At 41.9% G+C, this 23,080-nt stretch overlaps 1 protein-coding gene across 4 annotated transcripts in view; it reads right to left on the minus strand.

Moving 5' to 3' along the window:
- Positions 1 to 23,080, minus strand: part of LOC147705857 (uncharacterized) — a 233,116-nt gene that overhangs the window by 190,518 nt on the left and 19,518 nt on the right. For all 4 annotated transcript variants that reach the window (XM_086932296.1, XM_086932297.1, XM_086932298.1 and 1 more), the window contains one exon: positions 21,153 to 21,231. In XM_086932296.1, the coding sequence (XP_086788422.1) occupies positions 21,153 to 21,186 (34 nt within the window). In that variant the 5' untranslated portion in view covers positions 21,187 to 21,231. The remainder of the gene's footprint in view (positions 1 to 21,152; positions 21,232 to 23,080) is intronic.

A 23,080-nucleotide genomic window follows, 5' to 3' on the forward strand; every position in this document is an offset into this window, starting at 1 on the left:
AGTCCTTTTCTCCAGCAAATTTCAGGAAGCTACCATTTTCCCCGGGACTCAAGGACATCAAAATAAGTAAAGACTGAGCTTGCTGCTGTCAAGGCTTGTTGGTGGCTAGTCTGGCTACCCCTATCTTTGTTTGACGCCTCACAACTAGTTGTCGAGTATTTGCATCCATTTCACCAGCAATAAATGTTAAAACCAACAATCCCGCAGCTTCCACTTCAGCACCAGGGACAGCCAGGACAACTCTGCACCCGGGCCCTGCTAGTCAGGTAAAATTAAACTAACTGTTGGAGCCGGTTCCTGGGACCCACAGCACATTACCTCCCAGTGGTTTCCAATGGACTCGACCTGCAAGTGACCAAGTGTCCTTAGTGTGTTTTCCCATTGATCGCAATGTTATCATTTTGCAAGTGTTAAATGCACAATTTTGTTTTCCTTTGAAATCCTTAACTCCGGTTATACTCATCCAATTGTCTAAAATTATATAAAAATCTGCTCTATTTTTGTAAATTGGTGTTGAGCTTCTTTTGAGTCGCGTCAATTACTTACCATTCAAGTTGAAACTCTGAAATGCTTAACACATGTTCTTCTAGTAAAGCCGGGCTGTTCTGTGCCACACTAGCAGGACTGAGCTAAGGATTTATTAGTTTGAGTCCAAAGGACGTATTTGGGGTAATGTCAAGGTTTTACATAGTAAAGCCTAACCAGCCTCACTGCATCATACCCCAGTTTCCTACAGTGGAGTAGTAAAGTTGAGTGGAGCGGCATCAAGTGGAATAGAGTGGAGCGCTGAAGAGTGGAGTGTGGTAGAGTGGAGTGTGGTAGAGTGGAGCGTGGTAGAGTGGAGCGTGGTAGAGTGGAGCGTGGTAGAGTGGAGCGTGGTAGAGTGGAGCGTGGTAGAGTGGAGCGTGGTAGAGTGGAGTAAAGTGGTGTAGAAGGAATTGCTCGGAGTGTCGTAGAGTTGAGCAGTGTGTCGTAGAGTTGAGCAGTGTGTCGTAGAGTGTCAGAGTGAAGTAGAGTGTCAGAGTGGAGGGTCAGAGTGGAGGGTCAGAGTGGAGTGTTGCAGGGTGGAGTGTCGCAGGGTGGAGTGCCGCAGGGTGGAGTGGCGCGCAGGGTGGAGTGGCGCGCAGGGTGGAGTGGCGCGCAGGGTGGAGTGGCGCGCAGGGTGGAGTGGCGCACAGGGTGGAGTGGCGCACAGGGTGGAGTAGCGCACAGGGTGGAGTGGCGCATGGTGGAGTGGCCCAGGGTGGAGTGGCCCAGGGTGGAGTGGCGCAGGGTGGAGTGGCCCAGGGTGGAGTGGCGCAGGGTGGAGTGGCGCAGGGTGGAGTTGAGTTGCGTGACGTAGGGTGGAGCAAAGTAGGGTTGAGTGGAGTGCAGTAAATTGTATAGAAGTGGTGCCGAGTGGAGGGGCTTAGATTGGAGTAGAACGCGGAACTGTGGACTGGCATTGTTTATTGTCGAGTGGCATTGAATGGCGTGCAGTGGAATGGTGTAGAGTGGAGTAGTGGATTAGAGTGGAGTGGCATAGAGTAGACTGGAGTGAAGTGTTGCAGAGTGGAGTAAAGTGCAGTAAAAGGAATTGCATGGAGTGTTGTAGAGTGCAGTAAAGTGGCATATAAGGAATTGCTCTGAGTGGAGTAGTGTGTCCTAAAGAGGCACAGAGTGGAGTAGAGTGTCAGAGTGGAGAGTCATAGAGTTGAGTGTACAGGGTGGAGTGGCCCACAGGGTGGAGTAGCACGCAGAGTTGAGTGGCACGAGGGAAGGAGTGGCACCCTGGAGTGGCAGGCAGGATGGAATGGAGCAGGGTCGAGTACAGAGTCAGAGAGGAGAAAAGGGGCATAGAGTGGAGTGCAGTAAAGTGTCTAGGAGTGTTGCAGAGTGGGGTATGCATGGCACTGCTAACATAGACAACACATTTTCAATTGAAATGACTATTACATTGTCACATACAGTTTTACTTATAAAACTATACAGCGCACAAACGATAATTGGTGGAAATGTCATCACCTAATGCAATGATTTGTTTTGATCATTTTATATGTTTCCAACACACTTCAGAATCACACAAAAATGCCTTTATTTGTACATTTTAGAGTCTGATATATTCTGAAAAATGTGCTCTGATTAACTTGTGTTGTGTGTGAGTGCAATACCTTTTCTTTCCCAGTATCCAAGCAATATTGTTACATAAATACTCTCACTTTGACGTCTGAACAAGAAAAGTAAACACCACAGTTACCTCTGAAAACAGCCTGACACTTGACCTCGGTCTTTGTGTGCACAGCAAATGTGACAAGAATCAGATAGGAACAAAATGTAAAAACCTGCTTACAGAAAGAAAGTAAGGGCTCAAAGAAAGATACAATTAACATGCTATGCTCCATTGGATGGACCAAGACATGCTAGACAGAATAAAATAAATAAAGTCACCAAACAGAGAGCAAGCAAATGGGAGTTTACAAACCACAAAGCCTATGGTGAGCAATGGGCAGAATGCATTCCCAGGGAAGCTTTAGAATGTCCCCAAGAAGTCTTATTGCAACCAGACAGCTGCGCTGGCTTTTGGGTTTTGATTTAAAAACACAATCCAAGGGAATTTACAATTCAACGGACCCCAGCTACTATGGCGACCCGGGACAAGGTTAGCCTCAAGGCCTTATCAAATATCCATCCCACTTCATTCTGATAGGGTTTAACTGCCGTTAAATTGGCATTCAGGCAAGACCTCCTGGATAGATGATTTGTGTTTGGGAAAGAAAGGAAATGTACAAAAATGTGAGATTTATAAGAAAAATATTATTAAACCTCACAGAAGATGAAAGGGGACTCCCCATTTTCGGAATCAAAAAATATTTAGTTATAGTTAGGTAACATCAGACACTGGGTCTCATAACCATCTACAAAAGAACTACACAGCTCACCAACTTTTAAAGGTGAATTTAGGCAAAAGATGGAGAAATGGATCTAGTGTCGCACCTGTATCAATTTCTTTTAGTGAGATGACCAAAAGGAACCCCTATCAGCAAGGAAAGGAAGAGGAATTACCAAGAAGATTTGACAGATAATCCACAGGAGGACAGTTTATTTAGAATATATATGATGGCTAAGAGTGCCAAAGTAGAAAATCAGCCTATAAACTTCAACCATAATGGTGCTATGCATCTTCCAGAATGTACAACTGGGACAAACTGAAATAAGAAAGATGTTGGCTGGGCACACTGCTGGACATATTTAAGGGTGTTGTTCGTGATTGATTACACATACACATTGCTTTGCCTCAAGAGCCTCAAATCATTCTGCTGTAATGCCCCGTAAAGCTAATTTAACTGCTCCTCTCACCAACAAATGGTACAGGCCCTACTGGCCTCCAAAGAGATGATGGCATCCTTTTGGGGAAAATAGGATTCCTAAGGTGAGAGGATGGCTACTCAGATTACGGTAATAACTTGCTAATGAGAAGTTGACCATAGACCATAATTTCCTTAAAGTTGCCAGGTCCATCCCACTAAAATGAGCCAAATTTTGGCAGGTACCAGTTCATTAAGGGGGGAATGAGGAACAAATAAATGTGCGCTAATCAGATGCAGACGCAGACATTGGGAATGAACAGGAGCACCACACAAAAGCAAACAAAAATAAGATTACACATTTTCAAATCACTTTTAATCATATCTATAAACTCATACCTTCTGACAGCACTACATCTTGATAAGAACCAACACTAACAAACCAAATATTCTGAATCCCAGTAAAAAATGTTGAATCAAATCTCCGTGCTACCGCCCATTTTCAGTGCTCAAGTGCTCTTTAGTTTGGTCACACTTGAGAGGTTCTCATGCATACACAATTAAAAATAGGAGAGTTTAATTCACACCTGTGACGTGCTTCTGGAACAACTGAAAAGGAAGGAACTGAGAACCTTGAGAGAAGTTCTTTTGATTTTTTCAACTGTAACACTGGACTGGCTAGCAGCTTTTTGATGGGGTCAAAATTTGCACTTCTTTGAACAGACAGATCTATCAGATTGATTTCCTTGCAAAGCCTATCTTAGTGATAATGCTAGAGAAGGCTGATTCCTGTCCTATTGTAGGTTGGAATTAAAGTATGAGATTTAGCTGTAAGTGCTCTCATTTTATATTTTTCAAGGACTTAACTAGGTGAATAAATGGTCTTTCCATCAAAAGGGAGGCTCGTAACCTCATTTTGAAAGTCAAAGCAGAGCAACAAGGTCCCGAGTTTTGGATCTCAGAACATAAACACCGAGCTGTGTATCTCTATTGCTGCATGGGTCACCATGTGTTTGTGAATTTACTGCTTCTGATTGGCAACTTTCTTCACCCTTGAAGGAAAACCCCTTACTTGCACGGCAAACACTCCACAGTATTCTTAATTTTACTCCATTCTGAAAATTATAAGACGGCATAATTGTGGTGGAATTGCTTTGCTCAAGAGTAAGGTAAGCATTTCAACAATTTCGCAGATTCACCTACACTTTCATTTAGACCAATGTAGACGAACGAAGACCCAAGGCTTCTGTGCCAACAGCAGCAGGCTGAGCTGGGAGATTTCCCATAATAATGAAGGTATCATCTTTAGACAACATTATGCTACAACATTTTGAAATGGCAAGTTTGTGAGGCCTTCAACAAGTCATTACAGATTGTTCATGGGGCTGCTTCTTTCGAGCAGACTTGGTTTAGTAGTACCGAGAAAGAACAAAGAACAAACTATCAAAAGAGCCCAAAAGTAGCAAGACTGGTAGACCGAATTTATTCAAGTAATTGGATGTTCTTTTACATGGTTGTATGGTCAGGTGCATGTTGGTACCCTGATATGAACGCTACCTCTAAGATCCACAGGAAGATAGATGATCTGGTCGAAGGAAGCATCATTGTCTGTGGAATACATCTTTTTGATTACTAGATTACTGTATTATTGCTGAGGAACCTTAAACCAACTGGATTTGTAAAATAAGTGTAAGAGTCAAAACTCTTAGCATTAAAAACAAGCACTGGCGTTGCCAATAGGTCTCGCAGTAGGAAAGTTGGAGCTATTACAATTGCAAATAACAATGCCTTTTATTTTTGTTTTCATTTTAAAAACATAAAGGGCTTTGTCATTTACAAAACCAATGGCTCCAACTTTCCTACTGCGAGACCTATTGGCAACGCCAGTGCTTGTTTTTTCTTTTGCAACAACCATTGACAACGCCAATAGGCCTGGCTTGTGGTTGGTGTAATGGTACTTATTATATTATATATCTGGATGCAATTACAGAAGCATCAAAATACCAGTCGGGCTGCAAACTATGCTTAGCACAGATTTTTAGCCTAAGTTGTTTTAAGACGCACCGTTAATTACATCTGCCACGCCCCTTTGAGAGAGCCCACAGTTTTTCATGCCACTTAAAGCCCTGACTACAACACCCAGGATGCATTATACTATCACACAAGTCTGACCTCCGTGGCGTTTGAGCACCATCGCGCGAGCCATGTGCAGGAGATCACACGGAGTGCTCTACCTGAGCGGCCTCTCTGGTACCTCTCGTGCAAGCCCTGCGATCATCGCCCTCCCTGGCCCGGACACACAGCTGGAAAGTGTTACCTTGATGGGATTCTGACACATGAACAGCAGGCGCTCGCTTTTGGGTTCATGCACTCCCGGCGCTTTGGTGTGTCCGTGAGTACTGGTACGTTCAAACGGCGGGACTCTTAAAATAGCTGCAAATGTGGTTGGAATTTAGATTTCATGTAAAATAAGCAAAGGAGTCAGACGGCGGACGTCCTAGAGCGCGGAGCAACAGGAACAACGTGCAAGTCTGCGGGTTGGAGATCGGTGATGGTGCAAGGCTGACCACCACACCTCTGAGCGCGTCACACATCTGTGCCTCAGACGGCCTGGGCCCAGGGCGGCTCGCTCTGGGGAGAGGCGATGCACAGGCGGCCCACAAGAGGCGCCGCCGAGCCACCAAGGCAAGACGCCATAATTCCTGGACAGGCCAGTGCCTCTAAAAGGGCGGTGGGATGGCTGTCACACATAGAGCCACAGCAAGATTCGCCTTGTAAAGTGCTCTAAACGTATGTCAAAAGCTCTTGAAAATACAAGCAATGATTACAGAGCCAGTGTGAGAAGCATGTAATAAAGAAACGCGGAATAAAATGGTTAACTCGCCTCTGCTTTGCCTGCTAGACAGAGTCTAGTCATCCCTTAAACTCCATGCACCCACCGCGGCTGAAGAACTGCACACACCTCACGACAGGGAAATATCTACTCTTCCACTTACGAGCCACGTGGAACTCCTAGAACCCACAGTGCCCCTCGGAAGTAAGGGATGGAGCAAGGCATTCCTCTCTCTGACCTGTGAACCTGACCCACAATCCTTAGACGGCCTAAGGCCTCAAATGACCACGTACGTGTTTATGGCTATGTGGTATTACTCTGAGGGCTCCAGTCTTTGTGGCTCTGTCTTTTGATATTTAGATCTCTATGTAGCCTTCTTTTGGTCATGTTCTTGCACTTTATACATATTTATTTTTAGGTAGGTGAAAACAATAAGCTGCAATTAGTGGCTTTCTACATTTATTTAACTTTTAAATGTACACTTTTGTCAGTAGTGTTTTTAGTTTGCTACGTGGCCGTATGCAATATATCAATATACTTTTGTGAAACCATTCACTTTGTATGTAGTACCTGTACACTTATACATTTGCAGCTATTTAAGCTTCCTTAGAGAATCTCGCATTTTCATTGTTCATTGTGCTGTCAATATGCGCAACTGTTTATCCCTTTCTGCATGTGTCAATCAATGAGTTCAAGTCAGCAAAAAAAACAAGCAGCGTGGTGTGTAATGTGTAGCTAATTGGATGCACTCTGCCCTGCCTACCGGGGCTGCTGCTAGGGTTTGTGCTTTCTTAAAAATGACCTCCCCCCTTACAAATAAGCACGATTTGTTTCTTTAGTATCATCCTGACATCCCTTGGTGGTCAAATTCTGGGCCCTGATTACAAGTTGCACAGTACTGGGGTAACGGTGACACAGTTACTGTGTGTTAAGCCATTAAATAAAGCAGGGAGCTGGAAACACAGCGAGAGACAGGCAGAGATCTATAGCCGCTGGCGGAAAGCAGCTGGGGCCAGCCATGAATAATTAGGGGAGGAGAAGCCGCACAGCACACGCTGGGAGAAGCCCTTTGATGTGCTGTGCGGCCGTGAAAAAATGCAATTAGGAGGGAGGGAGGGAGGCTGATACGTGTACTTGTTTGTTCACGTGATTCACGTGAACTTAAAGAAAACCGCACGTACGAAACCCTTGGTTTCACGAGCATTTTGAGCACTTGAATTCTCGCTCCGCTCAATGCGCTTGCGCGCATTGATAGGTCGCGTGACCTAAAAAACCTACACAAACGTTCTTGTTTCCTGTTTGTCCAACAAACAGCTTATATACATAGAAACTTAAATGTATACTCTCTGGAAGAAAAGGCTCACATATCACTTTCTGCACAACCGTTTCAAATTGTATGATGGGGAGAAACTGACAACATTCTGGGTCAGAAAATTTATTGTTTCCTGCCTCTACTTTTCCTTTTTTGGGGCAGAATTTACACTGGGGTTACAGTACACACAACAGGCTGAAGGGTTAGATTGATAGACATAATAAAATCAGCCTTCGGGGTTTCTTTCCTAGGCCGGTTCAATTTGAAAATTAATATCAATTTTGAAATCAATCACTTACTTATCTAAGCTAAAAGTAGAAAGAATAGAGTCATCCATAGATGTCTTTACTGAAGCAGCAAAATCCCTTTTTTACAACTAGTTGCAATGAAGGATGAAGTACATCAATGTTTAACGTATTGGTATATTTGTTAAACACACAGGGTCCTATTCAGAAATGCAAGTAAATTTACTCAGGTTTACACCTAGTAGTAAATTTACACAATGTTACTATTCCTTAATTGCGAGTGTAAATTTACTATCATGTGCAGACTTGCATGTCTCCCATTCCTCAACACTGGGGATGGAGCTTGACAGGACACATGCAAGCAGAGGTCTCTGGCACCAAGGTGGAATCACCCTATGGAAAATGATAAGTAAAAAATATGAACGTTTAATAATTCTTCAAAATATTTCATGTGAATTACAAATGTACATTAACCAGAAATATAAATTATTAATCTAAAACTAAAAACTAAATAATTTTAAAAGCACATTCACTCAAAGTACATGTTTAACAAATAAATAAGTAGAATATAGTATTTGATTATAAATATTATTTTAAATAATTTAGGAATATAGCCTAACACTCACTACCGTTTTCATACTGAATTATTCACAAAATGTAATTCAAACCTATTTGTTTAATTCAATTTTAAATAAGTTTGATTTAACAATTGTTGTATAAAAGTTTAATAGCATACTACAGTACTTCAGTAGTACCATTGTAGCACTACTGAACATACTGCAAAGTGCAGTTTGTGAATAGATCTGAGGCCCCACACGACAGACAAATCATGAGTAGGAGACTTATGAGAAAGAGGTATTAAAGAACACTCTGTTAAACCAGACAGCTGTTGTGTAAAACACAGGAGGAAGAGTACAAGACAACACCCTGGGTTTCGAAAAGTTAATCAAGAATTCAAATAACACTGGTGCACTGGCACTGAAGAGAATGTAGCTTGATATAGCTTGGTCTCTAAGGGATGTTGTTTGTAACAAGCTCTATCATCCGCTCTTGGTTATTTAGCTCCAGCAGCCAGATCAACAGCAGAGAGCTCCAAATATGTTGAGTTGTGATCCAAGGCATAGTTGCTTCTCTGCCGTACCATGACGATAGGCGATGCTGTGCCGCAGGTGCCAGATATCTGCGACTGAGTGCTTTCCCACCACTAAGAGGGCCCAGAAACAAGAATGGTGATCAACACACTTGTATAGCATTGCCAAGAAGGGTCTTGTGGCCTCAGTGGTTTCAGAGAACAGATCGGAAATGTAAAAACAAACGAAAACACCACATCCAGGAAAGAGTACTCCAAAATAGAGTCTATCCCTGTCTTCTGGCGATGAGAAAAACACCATAACAGTGTAATGATGGTGGAGTGCAAATTGTGAAGCTGATGTAAAAGACTTATTGTGGGAGGCTGTGGCAGCCTAAAACCTAGATAGTTAGTAAAACAGTAAATAAAACTTGATCACATCAATATTTAGTCCGTGCTTTTTCACTGAAAAGGAAATGACTTTGTGGGCAAATGAAACATTTAAAGGTAGCATACAGAAAGAAAGGAGGTGATAGCCACTTCCGAGGCTGTGGTACAACCCCGAATATCAACAATAGACGTTATATGTATCCTTAAATTAGCCCAAGAGACAATTTTATCTTCCGGGGAATCGGTGGGCCTGTTTTTCAGGAGGTATTGATCACAGTTAATATTTTCAATTGGCAGGGGAACCCAAGATATTGGGGGTAGTCATTGCAGTCATTGGTGTCACCAGGATATCTGGGTTCAGGGACCTGTCTCGTGTGGTGGCTAACTTCCAGATACTATCTTAAGTGTAGCCCAACAAGAAAGAAAAAATGTCTTTCTTATAGTCCCCTCACTCACCGGAGTTTCCTCACGGTGACATGCTTCATCATCGGGGTCCTCCCAGTTCTCTACGAAAAGGGGCGTGCTACGACTTGCGAGCTACGTAGGAGCACTGAGTAGTGAAGGACTATGTGTGGTGTAAGGAATGTGAAGTGGAGTGGATGGGTGTGTGTGTGTTTAAAAATACTGTGCTAGTGGGCCTCAATGTTTTATTCTGCTCCTAGACCAGTATGTTAAAAATGGGGTTATACTGTGTACCAACCAATAATGTAGTTGGGTTCAGTATTTGGTCAACATGTTTCACGCTACCCCCAGCGTTTCTTCAGGACCATACAGGGACCAGCCCTGTATTGTACCACTCCTAAAAAACCTAAAGTTAGGAATTTATTAGTGCAACATATATTTACAGTGATTAACGTTGTCCCTATTCGGTACACACGTGGTTCTACATACATACGCTTGACTTTTAAGGCGAATGTATAGTTCAATGGTGAACCTGTAAAAGAATGAGTAAAGAACAATTAAAAAACACCTCGCCCCTATCTCTGCCGAGATCGGGGACTTTTTTCGTCCTTCACAAACATGCACGTTTTTGATACATGCACATATATGCATACAGACTATATGGTGTGGTTTCACCATATTGGTGCGTGCATACTTTCAGATCCGGTGTCTGTTCGCCAGATGCCCAACAAGTGAACTTAACGTGGAAAAAGACAAACGGAAGTGACTATACATAAAACAGTGGACACACATTTAACACACAACCAAAGGAAACGTTTGAATATTTACTTTTGTTGGCGCTTAATAGCACATCATGGTCTCTTAGGGGGGCGGTATTGCCTCGGTGGAAAACAATGCTAGAAGGATTTTTAGGGTTGTAGAAGACGTGGTTAGTGATCGAGCGTCTTTTACATATATCATTTAGTTAGAGGTCTAGTACTCGCTACCCTCTCTTGGCGGTTAGGTCAGATACACTTACTTCCTAATCAGCAACCCGCGCCGTGTTACCTATCAGCTTCCCCTCGGACCGCATCTTGCAATGTGGTCCGCGGGTTTGGTTTTTGTTTGTTTCGATTTCCGGGTTGGAACTAGACCGTCGCGCTCAGGCGGCCATCTTAGATGGATGCAAACGAGCGTCACATGCGTCTTTCTTCCATGCCGTTTGTTACTCGCCCTTATTATCGAACCGGCTTTTTAGAAAACACAACGTTTGGGGTAATGTTATAATAAAAACAAAGAATAAAAATGAAACAATGGGCATTCTTCACAAATAGGGATTGAAGAAAACGTGGACAAAAAAGTTACCACAGGATTAGTTGATATGGTTTATGATATATAACAAATAAACCAAGGATGGAGTGAAAAAATGGAGTTTGAGAAGTATTGTTTTAATCATGTTTTTCTATAATGGTTTTAGGGGCATTATAGTTCTAGAATGTTATTTTTCATGAAAGTTATTTTTCAGCTCTAGGATTCAGGTACATTAGTTTCAGGATGTTATATTTCAACGATTGAAGACACCCCAAGGTATGTCGTCATTCAACCCACTTATATCTGTCTGTAATCTGAAAACCCAGCGTTGCTCTCGTTCGTGAAGAGTTTTTTCAATGTTGTCTTTATTTACCACACACTCAAGGACTACCCATCTCATGTCATTTGGTGTGTGATTCTTCTCAATAAAGTGGTTAGTCATGCGTGTGGTGGATTTCTTACAACGTATGTTGCTTCTATGCTCAACAATTCGAGTGCTGACCTTTCTTGTGGTCATGCCCACATAATGTAAATTGCACGTGCAAGTGATCAGATATACCACCCCACTTGTATTGCAATTGGAAAAGTGTTTTAATTGCCATGTGGTGTTGTTGTTAAAAGTAACTGACTTTGTCACTGCAGTTAGATGGCAAACACTGCAGTTGTTACATGGGTAATGGCCATTCGGTAGAGGTTGTAGTCTGTTAGTATTGATCACTGGTTTAGGTCGAGTATGTACCAGATAGTCTTTCAGGTTCATTCCTCTACGATGGCTGAACATGGGTTTTGGGATATTTAGATCACCACTGTTTAGTATGCTCCAGTGTTTTTTGACAATCTTGCTGACCTGGTTGGAGACTTTGTCGAAAGTTGTGATGCAGATGGGTCTTTCGTTGGTTGAGGGTTTTTGTACCTTTGGTTCCAGGAGGGCATCCCTATTATTATTGCTCGCTCTTTTACAGGCTACTTTTATTACTTTCTTTGGGTAATTTCGTTGTTGTAATTTTTTACTTAGTTCTTCTGCTTGTACTAAGTAGTCTGATTTGTCTGAACAGTTTCTTCTCAACCGTAGGAATTGTCCAAACGGGAGGTTTTCTTTTAGATGTCTGGGGTGGAAACTGTTGTAGCTTAAAAGGCAATTCCTTGAAGTCGGTTTATGGTGAGTGGTAGTTGATAGGGTTCCATCATTTGCCCTGATGTTTAGATCCAGAAACACCAAATGGTTCCTGCTCATGGTGTTTGTGAATTTAAGAAAAGGATCTTGTTCGTTTAGCCAGGAGCAAAAACCCATGGCCTCCTCTTCCTCGCCTTTCCAAATCAACAGAATGTCGTCTATATAACGCTTCCACATTATTATGTGGTTAGTATACGGATTGTTGATGGTCAGAATTTTCTTTTTCTCAAGCTGATGGACATACAATCCCGCTACGCTCGGCGCAAAGGTGCTGCCCATGCTGGTCCCATGTTGTTGGCGGTACAAAGTTTCCTCAAAACGGAAAAAATTCTCTGTGAGGGCTAGACGGCAACACTCAAGCACTATATGTCTTGGTGTATGATATTTCCAGTCTTCTTCAAATAGCACCTCTTCCAGGATTTCCAAAGTTTCCTTGTGCGGTAAACTAGTGTAAAGACTCTCCACATCTAGGCTTATTAAAATATTAGATGTGGGGTCAAAATTGATCTCCTTCAATAGACATAGTACATCCTTTGTATCCTTGAGATACGTATCTGTTTTTTGAACTATTGGGCGAAGGAAGGCATCAGCATACTTAGACAGGGGCTCTAGAATGGAGCCTATTCCGGACACTATCGGTCTCCCGGGTGGTTGCTCCATATCTTTATGGATCTTTGGGATCGTGTAGAAGTATGGGATTGTAGGTTTTGAATTTACTAAGAAATCAGCTTCTTTTTTGTCCATCCAGTCATTTACTGTGCTCTCCTCAATGAGGTGTGCAATGCAGATCCGTAGTCTTTCAGTCGGGTCTTCCTTGATCACAATATAGTTCCTTGTGTCTGCAAGTAGACGTAGGCATTCTTGTCTATACTTTACAGAGTCCTGTAGGACAATTGCTCCTCCCTTGTCCGCCGGTTTTATTGTGATTGTCTTGTTATTTGATAGTTCATGGATTGCTTCAAATTCCAATTTAGTAGTGTTTTTGAACACCTTGATGGTATTGGGGTCAAGGTCTTTTACATCTTTCATTACAGCTTTCTCAAAAGCTAGCAATTCGACTGGTAAATTGTGAGACGGCGGGACAAAAGTTGAACTTTTCTTCAAACCTGTGTCCGTTTCTCTGGTAATTGTCTTATCTTTGTCTTTGAAAAAGACCTGGAGTTTCAATTTCCTCATGAATTCCTTTAGTTCACAACATAGTTTAAATTTATCAGTTACTGGAGTTGGGACAAAACCTAATCCTTTATTTAATATTCCAATCTGGACTTCTGTCAGAGATATAGAGGATAGGTTGACCACTAGATCTAGTGGTTGCTCGTCGTGGGTTCCGGTGGCCCCTTGCTGCGTGTGTGTCGTCCCGTTGTTTCCACGGGTTGGGCCCATTGTACCTGCTGAGCTGTTTTCGTTTTTGTTCTCTGGGTCGTCTGGCCTCTCCCTAAAAAAGGGCGGTTTGGATTGCCCAGGTGGGAGTTCCAATTTTGGAAAGGTTGTTGTGGATACATTGGTGGAAACTGTTGCGGCCCATAAAAGAAAGGAGGCGGGGGGCCGAAAGGTGGCTGGTAAGATGGCCACATCTGTGGTTGGTTTCCTCGATTTCTACCTGAGTTTCCTCTACCCCTTCTTTGTTTTCTATTTGTTGGGTAGTTGTAATATTTAGGAGAATTGGAATTCTCAGATCCACTGTCAGATCCATCGCTGTCTGTATTATATCCAGGATTCCTGTTACTAGGTTTATAGTCCTCTCGTATGTATGGATAGACTTTTTCATGAGAAAAGCTTTTTTTGTCTTTATCCAATTTGATGTACTTGGTATCCTTGAGACTAATCTCAAAGTCTGTCATGCTTTTGTTTAGTTCATCAAGTCTTTTTTTAAGATCAGCAGGTGACTGGAAAGATTTAAGGCGTATTTCTAGGGCCTGTATCTCTTCTTTTAATGTTTCAGATAAACGCGCTGCCGTCTTTATTATCAAGACCAGCCAGTCCCTGGTACAATGCCATGAAATCAATGACCAATCTTTTTTAAATTGTTTATCATTTTGAAAAATGAAGGGTTCATTTCTGACAATTAGACCTCTTGGTGCAGCACTGATTTTGAGATATTCCGCCATCATAACTCCATGGATTAATGTCTTTATCTGTGTTCTTTTTAGTTCCGTTATTTCATCCCAGCATTGATTGGAATCCCCATTGTCTCTGTTGTCTCTATTTGGTGCCCCCGTGTGTGGTAGTATGGACGCCATTACTCTCTCAATTTCTTCCTCTGAGAATGAGAGGCCTGTAATCTCCGCCATTGTTCTTAGTTTCTCAAGGTTGGGTCAGTGGTGTGTGTTACTGTTCTCATAGGACAGGTGTTTGAAAAACTGTCCAAGAATAATATTATTCCCGCAACCAACGGGTTGCCATTAACATGTACAAAAAAGGGGGGAGAAGGAGGTACTTAAGAACAGGTCATCCTCCTAAAGAGATTAATGTAGCAAAAAAGAGCCCAATATCTGGGTTCAGGGACCTGTCTCGTGTGGTGGCTAACTTCCAGATACTATCTTACTTATCTCTTGGTATCCTTGAGACTTTGAGATTAGTCTCAAGGATACCAAGTACATCAAATTGGATAAAGACAAAAAAAGCTTTTCTCATGAAAAAGTCTATCCATACATACGAGAGGACTATAAACCTAGTAACAGGAATCCTGGATATAATACAGACAGCGATGGATCTGACAGTGGATCTGAGAATTCCAATTCTCCTAAATATTACAACTACCCAACAAATAGAAAACAAAGAAGGGGTAGAGGAAACTCAGGTAGAAATCGAGGAAACCAACCACAGATGTGGCCATCTTACCAGCCACCTTTCGGCCCCCCGCCTCCTTTCTTTTATGGGCCGCAACAGTTTCCACCAATGTATCCACAACAACCTTTCCAAAATTGGAACTCCCACCTGGGCAATCCAAACCGCCCTTTTTTAGGGAGAGGCCAGACGACCCAGAGAACAAAAACGAAAACAGCTCAGCAGGTACAATGGGCCCAACCCGTGGAAACAACGGGACGACACACACGCAGCAAGGGGCCACCGGAACCCACGACGAGCAACCACTAGATCTAGTGGTCAACCTATCCTCTATATCTCTGACAGAAGTCCAGATTGGAATATTAAATAAAGGATTAGGTTTTGTCCCAACTCCAGTAACTGATAAATTTAAACTATGTTGTGAACTAAAGGAATTCATGAGGAAATTGAAACTCCAGGTCTTTTTCAAAGACAAAGATAAGACAATTACCAGAGAAACGGACACAGGTTTGAAGAAAAGTTCAACTTTTGTCCCGCCGTCTCACAATTTACCAGTCGAATTGCTAGCTTTTGAGAAAGCTGTAATGAAAGATGTAAAAGACCTTGACCCCAATACCATCAAGGTGTTCAAAAACACTACTAAATTGGAATTTGAAGCAATCCATGAACTATCAAATAACAAGACAATCACAATAAAACCGGCGGACAAGGGAGGAGCAATTGTCCTACAGGACTCTGTAAAGTATAGACAAGAATGCCTACGTCTACTTGCAGACACAAGGAACTATATTGTGATCAAGGAAGACCCGACTGAAAGACTACGGATCTGCATTGCACACCTCATTGAGGAGAGCACAGTAAATGACTGGATGGACAAAAAAGAAGCTGATTTCTTAGTAAATTCAAAACCTACAATCCCATACTTCTACACGATCCCAAAGATCCATAAAGATATGGAGCAACCACCCGGGAGACCGATAGTGTCCGGAATAGGCTCCATTCTAGAGCCCCTGTCTAAGTATGCTGATGCCTTCCTTCGCCCAATAGTTCAAAAAACAGATACGTATCTCAAGGATACAAAGGATGTACTATGTCTATTGAAGGAGATCAATTTTGACCCCACATCTAATATTTTAATAAGCCTAGATGTGGAGAGTCTTTACACTAGTTTACCGCACAAGGAAACTTTGGAAATCCTGGAAGAGGTGCTATTTGAAGAAGACTGGAAATATCATACACCAAGACATATAGTGCTTGAGTGTTGCCGTCTAGCCCTCACAGAGAATTTTTTCCGTTTTGAGGAAACTTTGTACCGCCAACAACATGGGACCAGCATGGGCAGCACCTTTGCGCCGAGCGTAGCGGGATTGTATGTCCATCAGCTTGAGAAAAAGAAAATTCTGACCATCAACAATCCGTATACTAACCACATAATAATGTGGAAGCGTTATATAGACGACATTCTGTTGATTTGGAAAGGCGAGGAAGAGGAGGCCATGGGTTTTTGCTCCTGGCTAAACGAACAAGATCCTTTTCTTAAATTCACAAACACCATGAGCAGGAACCATTTGGTGTTTCTGGATCTAAACATCAGGGCAAATGATGGAACCCTATCAACTACCACTCACCATAAACCGACTTCAAGGAATTGCCTTTTAAGCTACAACAGTTTCCACCCCAGACATCTAAAAGAAAACCTCCCGTTTGGACAATTCCTACGGTTGAGAAGAAACTGTTCAGACAAATCAGACTACTTAGTACAAGCAGAAGAACTAAGTAAAAAATTACAACAACGAAATTACCCAAAGAAAGTAATAAAAGTAGCCTGTAAAAGAGCGAGCAATAATAATAGGGATGCCCTCCTGGAACCAAAGGTACAAAAACCCTCAACCAACGAAAGACCCATCTGCATCACAACTTTCGACAAAGTCTCCAACCAGGTCAGCAAGATTGTCAAAAAACACTGGAGCATACTAAACAGTGGTGATCTAAATATCCCAAAACCCATGTTCAGCCATCGTAGAGGAATGAACCTGAAAGACTATCTGGTACATACTCGACCTAAACCAGTGATCAATACTAACAGACTACAACCTCTACCGAATGGCCATTACCCATGTAACAACTGCAGTGTTTGCCATCTAACTGCAGTGACAAAGTCAGTTACTTTTAACAACAACACCACATGGCAATTAAAACACTTTTCCAATTGCAATACAAGTGGGGTGGTATATCTGATCACTTGCACGTGCAATTTACATTATGTGGGCATGACCACAAGAAAGGTCAGCACTCGAATTGTTGAGCATAGAAGCAACATACGTTGTAAGAAATCCACCACACGCATGACTAACCACTTTATTGAGAAGAATCACACACCAAATGACATGAGATGGGTAGTCCTTGAGTGTGTGGTAAATAAAGACAACATTGAAAAAACTCTTCACGAACGAGAGCAACGCTGGGTTTTCAGATTACAGACAGATATAAGTGGGTTGAATGACGACATACCTTGGGGTGTCTTCAATCGTTGAAATATAACATCCTGAAACTAATGTACCTGAATCCTAGAGCTGAAAAATAACTTTCATGAAAAATAACATTCTAGAACTATAATGCCCCTAAAACCATTATAGAAAAACATGATTAAAACAATACTTCTCAAACTCCATTTTTTCACTCCATCCTTGGTTTATTTGTTATATATCATAAACCATATCAACTAATCCTGTGGTAACTTTTTTGTCCACGTTTTCTTCAATCCCTATTTGTGAAGAATGCCCATTGTTTCATTTTTATTCTTTGTTTTTATTATAACATTACCCCAAACGTTGTGTTTTCTAAAAAGCCGGTTCGATAATAAGGGCGAGTAACAAACGGCATGGAAGAAAGACGCATGTGACGCTCGTTTGCATCCATCTAAGATGGCCGCCTGAGCGCGACGGTCTAGTTCCAACCCGGAAATCGAAACAAACAAAAACCAAACCCGCGGACCACATTGCAAGATGCGGTCCGAGGGGAAGCTGATAGGTAACACGGCGCGGGTTGCTGATTAGGAAGTAAGTGTATCTGACCTAACCGCCAAGAGAGGGTAGCGAGTACTAGACCTCTAACTAAATGATATATGTAAAAGACGCTCGATCACTAACCACGTCTTCTACAACCCTAAAAATCCTTCTAGCATTGTTTTCCACCGAGGCAATACCGCCCCCCTAAGAGACCATGATGTGCTATTAAGCGCCAACAAAAGTAAATATTCAAACGTTTCCTTTGGTTGTGTGTTAAATGTGTGTCCACTGTTTTATGTATAGTCACTTCCGTTTGTCTTTTTCCACGTTAAGTTCACTTGTTGGGCATCTGGCGAACAGACACCGGATCTGAAAGTATGCACGCACCAATATGGTGAAACCACACCATATAGTCTGTATGCATATATGTGCATGTATCAAAAACGTGCATGTTTGTGAAGGACGAAAAAAGTCCCCGATCTCGGCAGAGATAGGGGCGAGGTGTTTTTTAATTGTTCTTTACTCATTCTTTTACAGGTTCACCATTGAACTATACATTCGCCTTAAAAGTCAAGCGTATGTATGTAGAACCACGTGTGTACCGAATAGGGACAACGTTAATCACTGTAAATATATGTTGCACTAATAAATTCCTAACTTTAGGTTTTTTAGGAGTGGTACAATACAGGGCTGGTCCCTGTATGGTCCTGAAGAAACGCTGGGGGTAGCGTGAAACATGTTGACCAAATACTGAACCCAACTACATTATTGGTTGGTACACAGTATAACCCCATTTTTAACATACTGGTCTAGGAGCAGAATAAAACATTGAGGCCCACTAGCACAGTATTTTTAAACACACACACACCCATCCACTCCACTTCACATTCCTTACACCACACATAGTCCTTCACTACTCAGTGCTCCTACGTAGCTCGCAAGTCGTAGCACGCCCCTTTTCGTAGAGAACTGGGAGGACCCCGATGATGAAGCATGTCACCGTGAGGAAACTCCGGTGAGTGAGGGGACTATAAGAAAGACATTTTTTCTTTCTTGTTGGGCTACACTTAAGATAGTATCTGGAAGTTAGCCACCACACGAGACAGGTCCCTGAACCCAGATATTGGGCTCTTTTTTGCTACATTAATCTCTTTAGGAGGATGACCTGTTCTTAAGTACCTCCTTCTCCCCCCTTTTTTGTACAGGGTAGTCATTGCAGTCATTGGTGTCACCAGGTCTGTTTGGGAACTGGTGATTTATAGTTAGGGCTTGACCACAACTACCACTATTTTATATCACCTTTAGAATCATAGTGGCTAGAAGGATGGTTCAAAGGGTCTTTTAATCATGTTGACCTTCAGGCAAAATATTTGAATACCATATTTTGGGGAGGGGGGGTTAATATGACTGGTACTTGATCCTTCTGGGACTGGTGAAGGGAAACCATGCACATTACAGACAAGTGCTGCAGGGTCAGGAGCTCTTACAATGACAGACCATGAAGCTCCACGACTACGAAGATGCTCTTGCTCTCATGCCCGGCTGTACCGTGGGATTTCACGGGTCACAGCAAATTCAATATGTCAAGACAACCTTCCACTGATCAGGTACATTCCAACTTATATATGTAGATAACCACCAACAGTTTCTCAGCGCACATGAACCCTAAATGTGCACAAGCAAGAAATAAAGACTCATATTCTACTGGCTTGATGACATGCTCATGCCTTTTATCAACAGTGACCTCATACAGGGAGAAAAACATTTTGAAAATTGCTGGTTATGGACATCCTGATAGCTCGGCCAGGAAACATTAGCTACATAAAAGCAGGGGGAAAAAAACAAATGTGCACATTCATCAACCGTGTTGTGGCCCTCCAAGGCACAGAAAATAAGGTTCCAAAGTCACAGTGGCCTTAGATTCACAAAGGCTTGCTTTGATCTCTGTGGGGATTTTTTTCTCTCCAGAGACAAGGCAATAAATGAGGTATCCATCTTACCACAAAGGAGATTTACTAAGTAACTTTGAATTTTCAGCAATGTAAATGTAAATCCAGTATTTGTAAGGCGCACAGCTACCCGGAGGCATCCCGGCGCTGGGGCAGTCGGGAAGATTAAGCGAGCTATTGCCCAGAGTCACATGTAGGGCCGGACTGGGAATCGAAACGAGCCCTAGCAAACTGCTCGCCTGGCCCCCCTGGGAAGGGGGGCACGGCCGAGCTGTTTGTCAGGGCCGGTTTTAGACGATTTTGTCACTGGGGCCGATATTGCCGGCCCCCGGGAACAAAAACGGCCCCCAGGGGTCTAAAACCGGCCCTCACCCTAACGGCCCACCGGGGAAATGCACGGTGCCTGTTACGGCCAGTCCGCCCCTAGTCACATGGTGCTAGTCTGACCTGCCGCTGGGGATCGAACCGTGAGCCCCAGCGTCCGGTGTCAGTTGCCCTGGCCGCAGCGCCACACGTCTTCCCAATTTATTTTTCTGTATTGTGTGCAACGCTTTGTTGAACACCAGATCCAGATCAAAGGACAGTCACTATTCCAGCTGAGCTTTGTTAAATGCTGAGGGCAGTGGCTTGCAAGAGCACACTTACGTAGGTCATTCTAAGGAAGGTCATAGGTAGGCATGCTAGCCAATGTTCTTCATCTCAATATTGTTCACTACTTTACAACTTATGCCACCACCCAAACCGACGGAGCAGAGTTATCTTAAATGTGCTTTTTGGCAATGCTGACTCAGATGACAGCTGCCAGCAAGGAGGGGGTTCAAAGTTTAATCCGAATAAAAGGAACTTTTGTAATCCTATGACGTCCTATTTAGGGGACAACATGTATCAAAGGCGAAAAACAGAGCTGACGTATACTTGACTTGCAAAAGAAGAATTGCAAAGGTACATATTCTCAAATGTAGAAGACCTGCTGAATCATCCAGAGAACCTAAAGGCGGCATAATTGTTCTACTAAGTTTTTAAAATGAGAAAAGTTAACATTTTTAAGCATGTTTCTTTCATTGGTACAGGTTTAATTAATAACTAAGCCTATTTTATATGCATTTTGACAATGTTGTGTACGAGGGACTATATGAGTCAATCTCATGAATGAATGCATTTTCAAGCTTGCTTTACATTTAGATGGCGAGATCAAGTTTGAACAAATGTAAATAAACTCAAGAAGCTTGGCAGCCTTGTCATTTTGGCGTGCATCTACCCACGCAGGTGTAAACAATTGGAAAGTTCATTGTTCAGAAGATGGAGAGGCAAACCCTGCTAAATCACAAACAATGAAGGGACCAGCAATGGATTGTAAAAGTGATAAACGTTTCAAAACATTTAGGAAGAAATAAAATGCATATTGTTACCTCGCGCCATAAGAGTGCCCTCTTCTCCAGTCATTTTCTGGTAAAACTTCCTTCACTTTCTTTTTGATGTAGTCGGCCTCTGAAACATTAATTTTGAAACATTTTAATTTGTTTCTTTTCCTGGTGTTCCATGATGAAAAGTATCAGGCTGCCACATACACTGAACGATATACGCAACCTGAAAGTGGGACACATACTTTCTGTCCGAACATTTATAAGTTTTGGTCCAATGTTAACTGGGCCAAGAAAGGCATGGATTAGGCCTTGCGTGTGAGACATTATAAAGCTGCTTTTCGAATTCTGTTGACGGGTACTAGACCTTTATAGTATTTGCTTTCGGCAGATATATATGTGCAGTGTGGCTCCAAAGGAAGAGTTTGGGTCTACAGAAATGACTTTTTCAATCAACAGTTTTCATACATTTTAAATATTTTCTAGCTGTATTGACGTGACTTTTGTTAACACAAACATCTAGAAAATTATGGGAGCAATATAAAAGACATTTTAGTTAAAGAGTGTATTTAACGTTATGACTTAGAATTGTCTATATGCATTTAAATTGATTTTAGCTTTTCTGGAGTGATTCTTGTTAATATGCTAACATGCATTTTTATAAGCATTATAAGTGCAATATTATGGACATCCCTTACCAAAAGTGTGAGCCTTCTTATTTGTAATACTTTCTTCTGCATTACTGCAGTTTCTATGTGTTTATTGCTTTTGAATTGTACGGACAAATTGTATTTTTATGTAGTTTTATAGGGCTAGATCCCGAAAAAAACTTATTTGGCATATATTAATTTAGAAAAAATGTAATTTGCCTCTCTGGCAAAGCAGTCCATGATGGAAAGTAACATGCCGCCACATATATGGACGATGTTTGCAACATGAGAGTGGGATACTTACTTTATAGCTTCTGCAACAATCATAGAAGATGCTTATATAGAAGAAATGCACTGAAACTGTGCAGCACGCAAACATACACATCAAATGGTCTACCTGAATGTAAATAAGGCAATCTCAAACAATTGGGAAAACGATTCAAAAGCTTTAAAAGAGGGTTCTCTTAAGAGTGGCAGGAATTTGACCTCTGTGAAGAGCATTTAAAGATTTTTCAGATTTATCATGGAGCATATCAGGGTATTTCGACATCACAGTACAGAAAGTACTTCATGGCCTGAAGAGATAAGCGACTAGGATAGGAATTACGCCAGCACCTTGTCAAATCTTTCCTGGATATGCACTTAACCTTTCAGACACATGAAATTTGAGGCACATATTTGGTACAATTCTGAATGACACCAAATAAATCATACTGATTTGGGGAACCAATATTGAAAAAAACAAACACAGGTTGTAGTAGCATAAATCTTATGTGTGTGTGTGTGTGTGTGTGTGTCTTATTTTGTAAATATTATCAAGAGCAATATATGTGCTTTTAATTCCAAGCTTAGCCATAGAACACCATGTTTTAAAAGCCATTAGCATTTACATTTCAGAAAAGATTATTGCTACCATAGTTTAATTGTAAAAATTAATTCTGAACTAATCTGGTGAACCCCAGGATCAATTGGAGAATTAATTTGATGAGAAACTGAGGAAGCCCGCAGTGGTTGTGTTTGACAATAGAGTAGTAGCATCAGTATACTTAGAACTTTATTTAATAGTCTTGATTCCTATTGTTGCTGGTTCCTACAAATAGAGAGAGAAAGAGTGGGTGTGTGTTTGTTCATCTCTTAGTATTAAGCATGTATTATTCAATGACATCCGCACATAACATATGGCATGCTGCTTTGAATGAGCACCACCACAATCTGCATTGATATTGTGGAATTTCAGGGACCATTGGTCTGCAATGCTAAAGGGAGGTGGGAGGAATGTATACTAGATGGAACAAGTACTTGGTTTTGTACCATTTGGAACATGCT

Source organism: Lissotriton vulgaris, chromosome 7, assembly GCF_964263255.1.
Source record: "Lissotriton vulgaris chromosome 7, aLisVul1.2, whole genome shotgun sequence".
Classification (NCBI taxonomy): Eukaryota; Metazoa; Chordata; class Amphibia; order Caudata; family Salamandridae; genus Lissotriton; species Lissotriton vulgaris.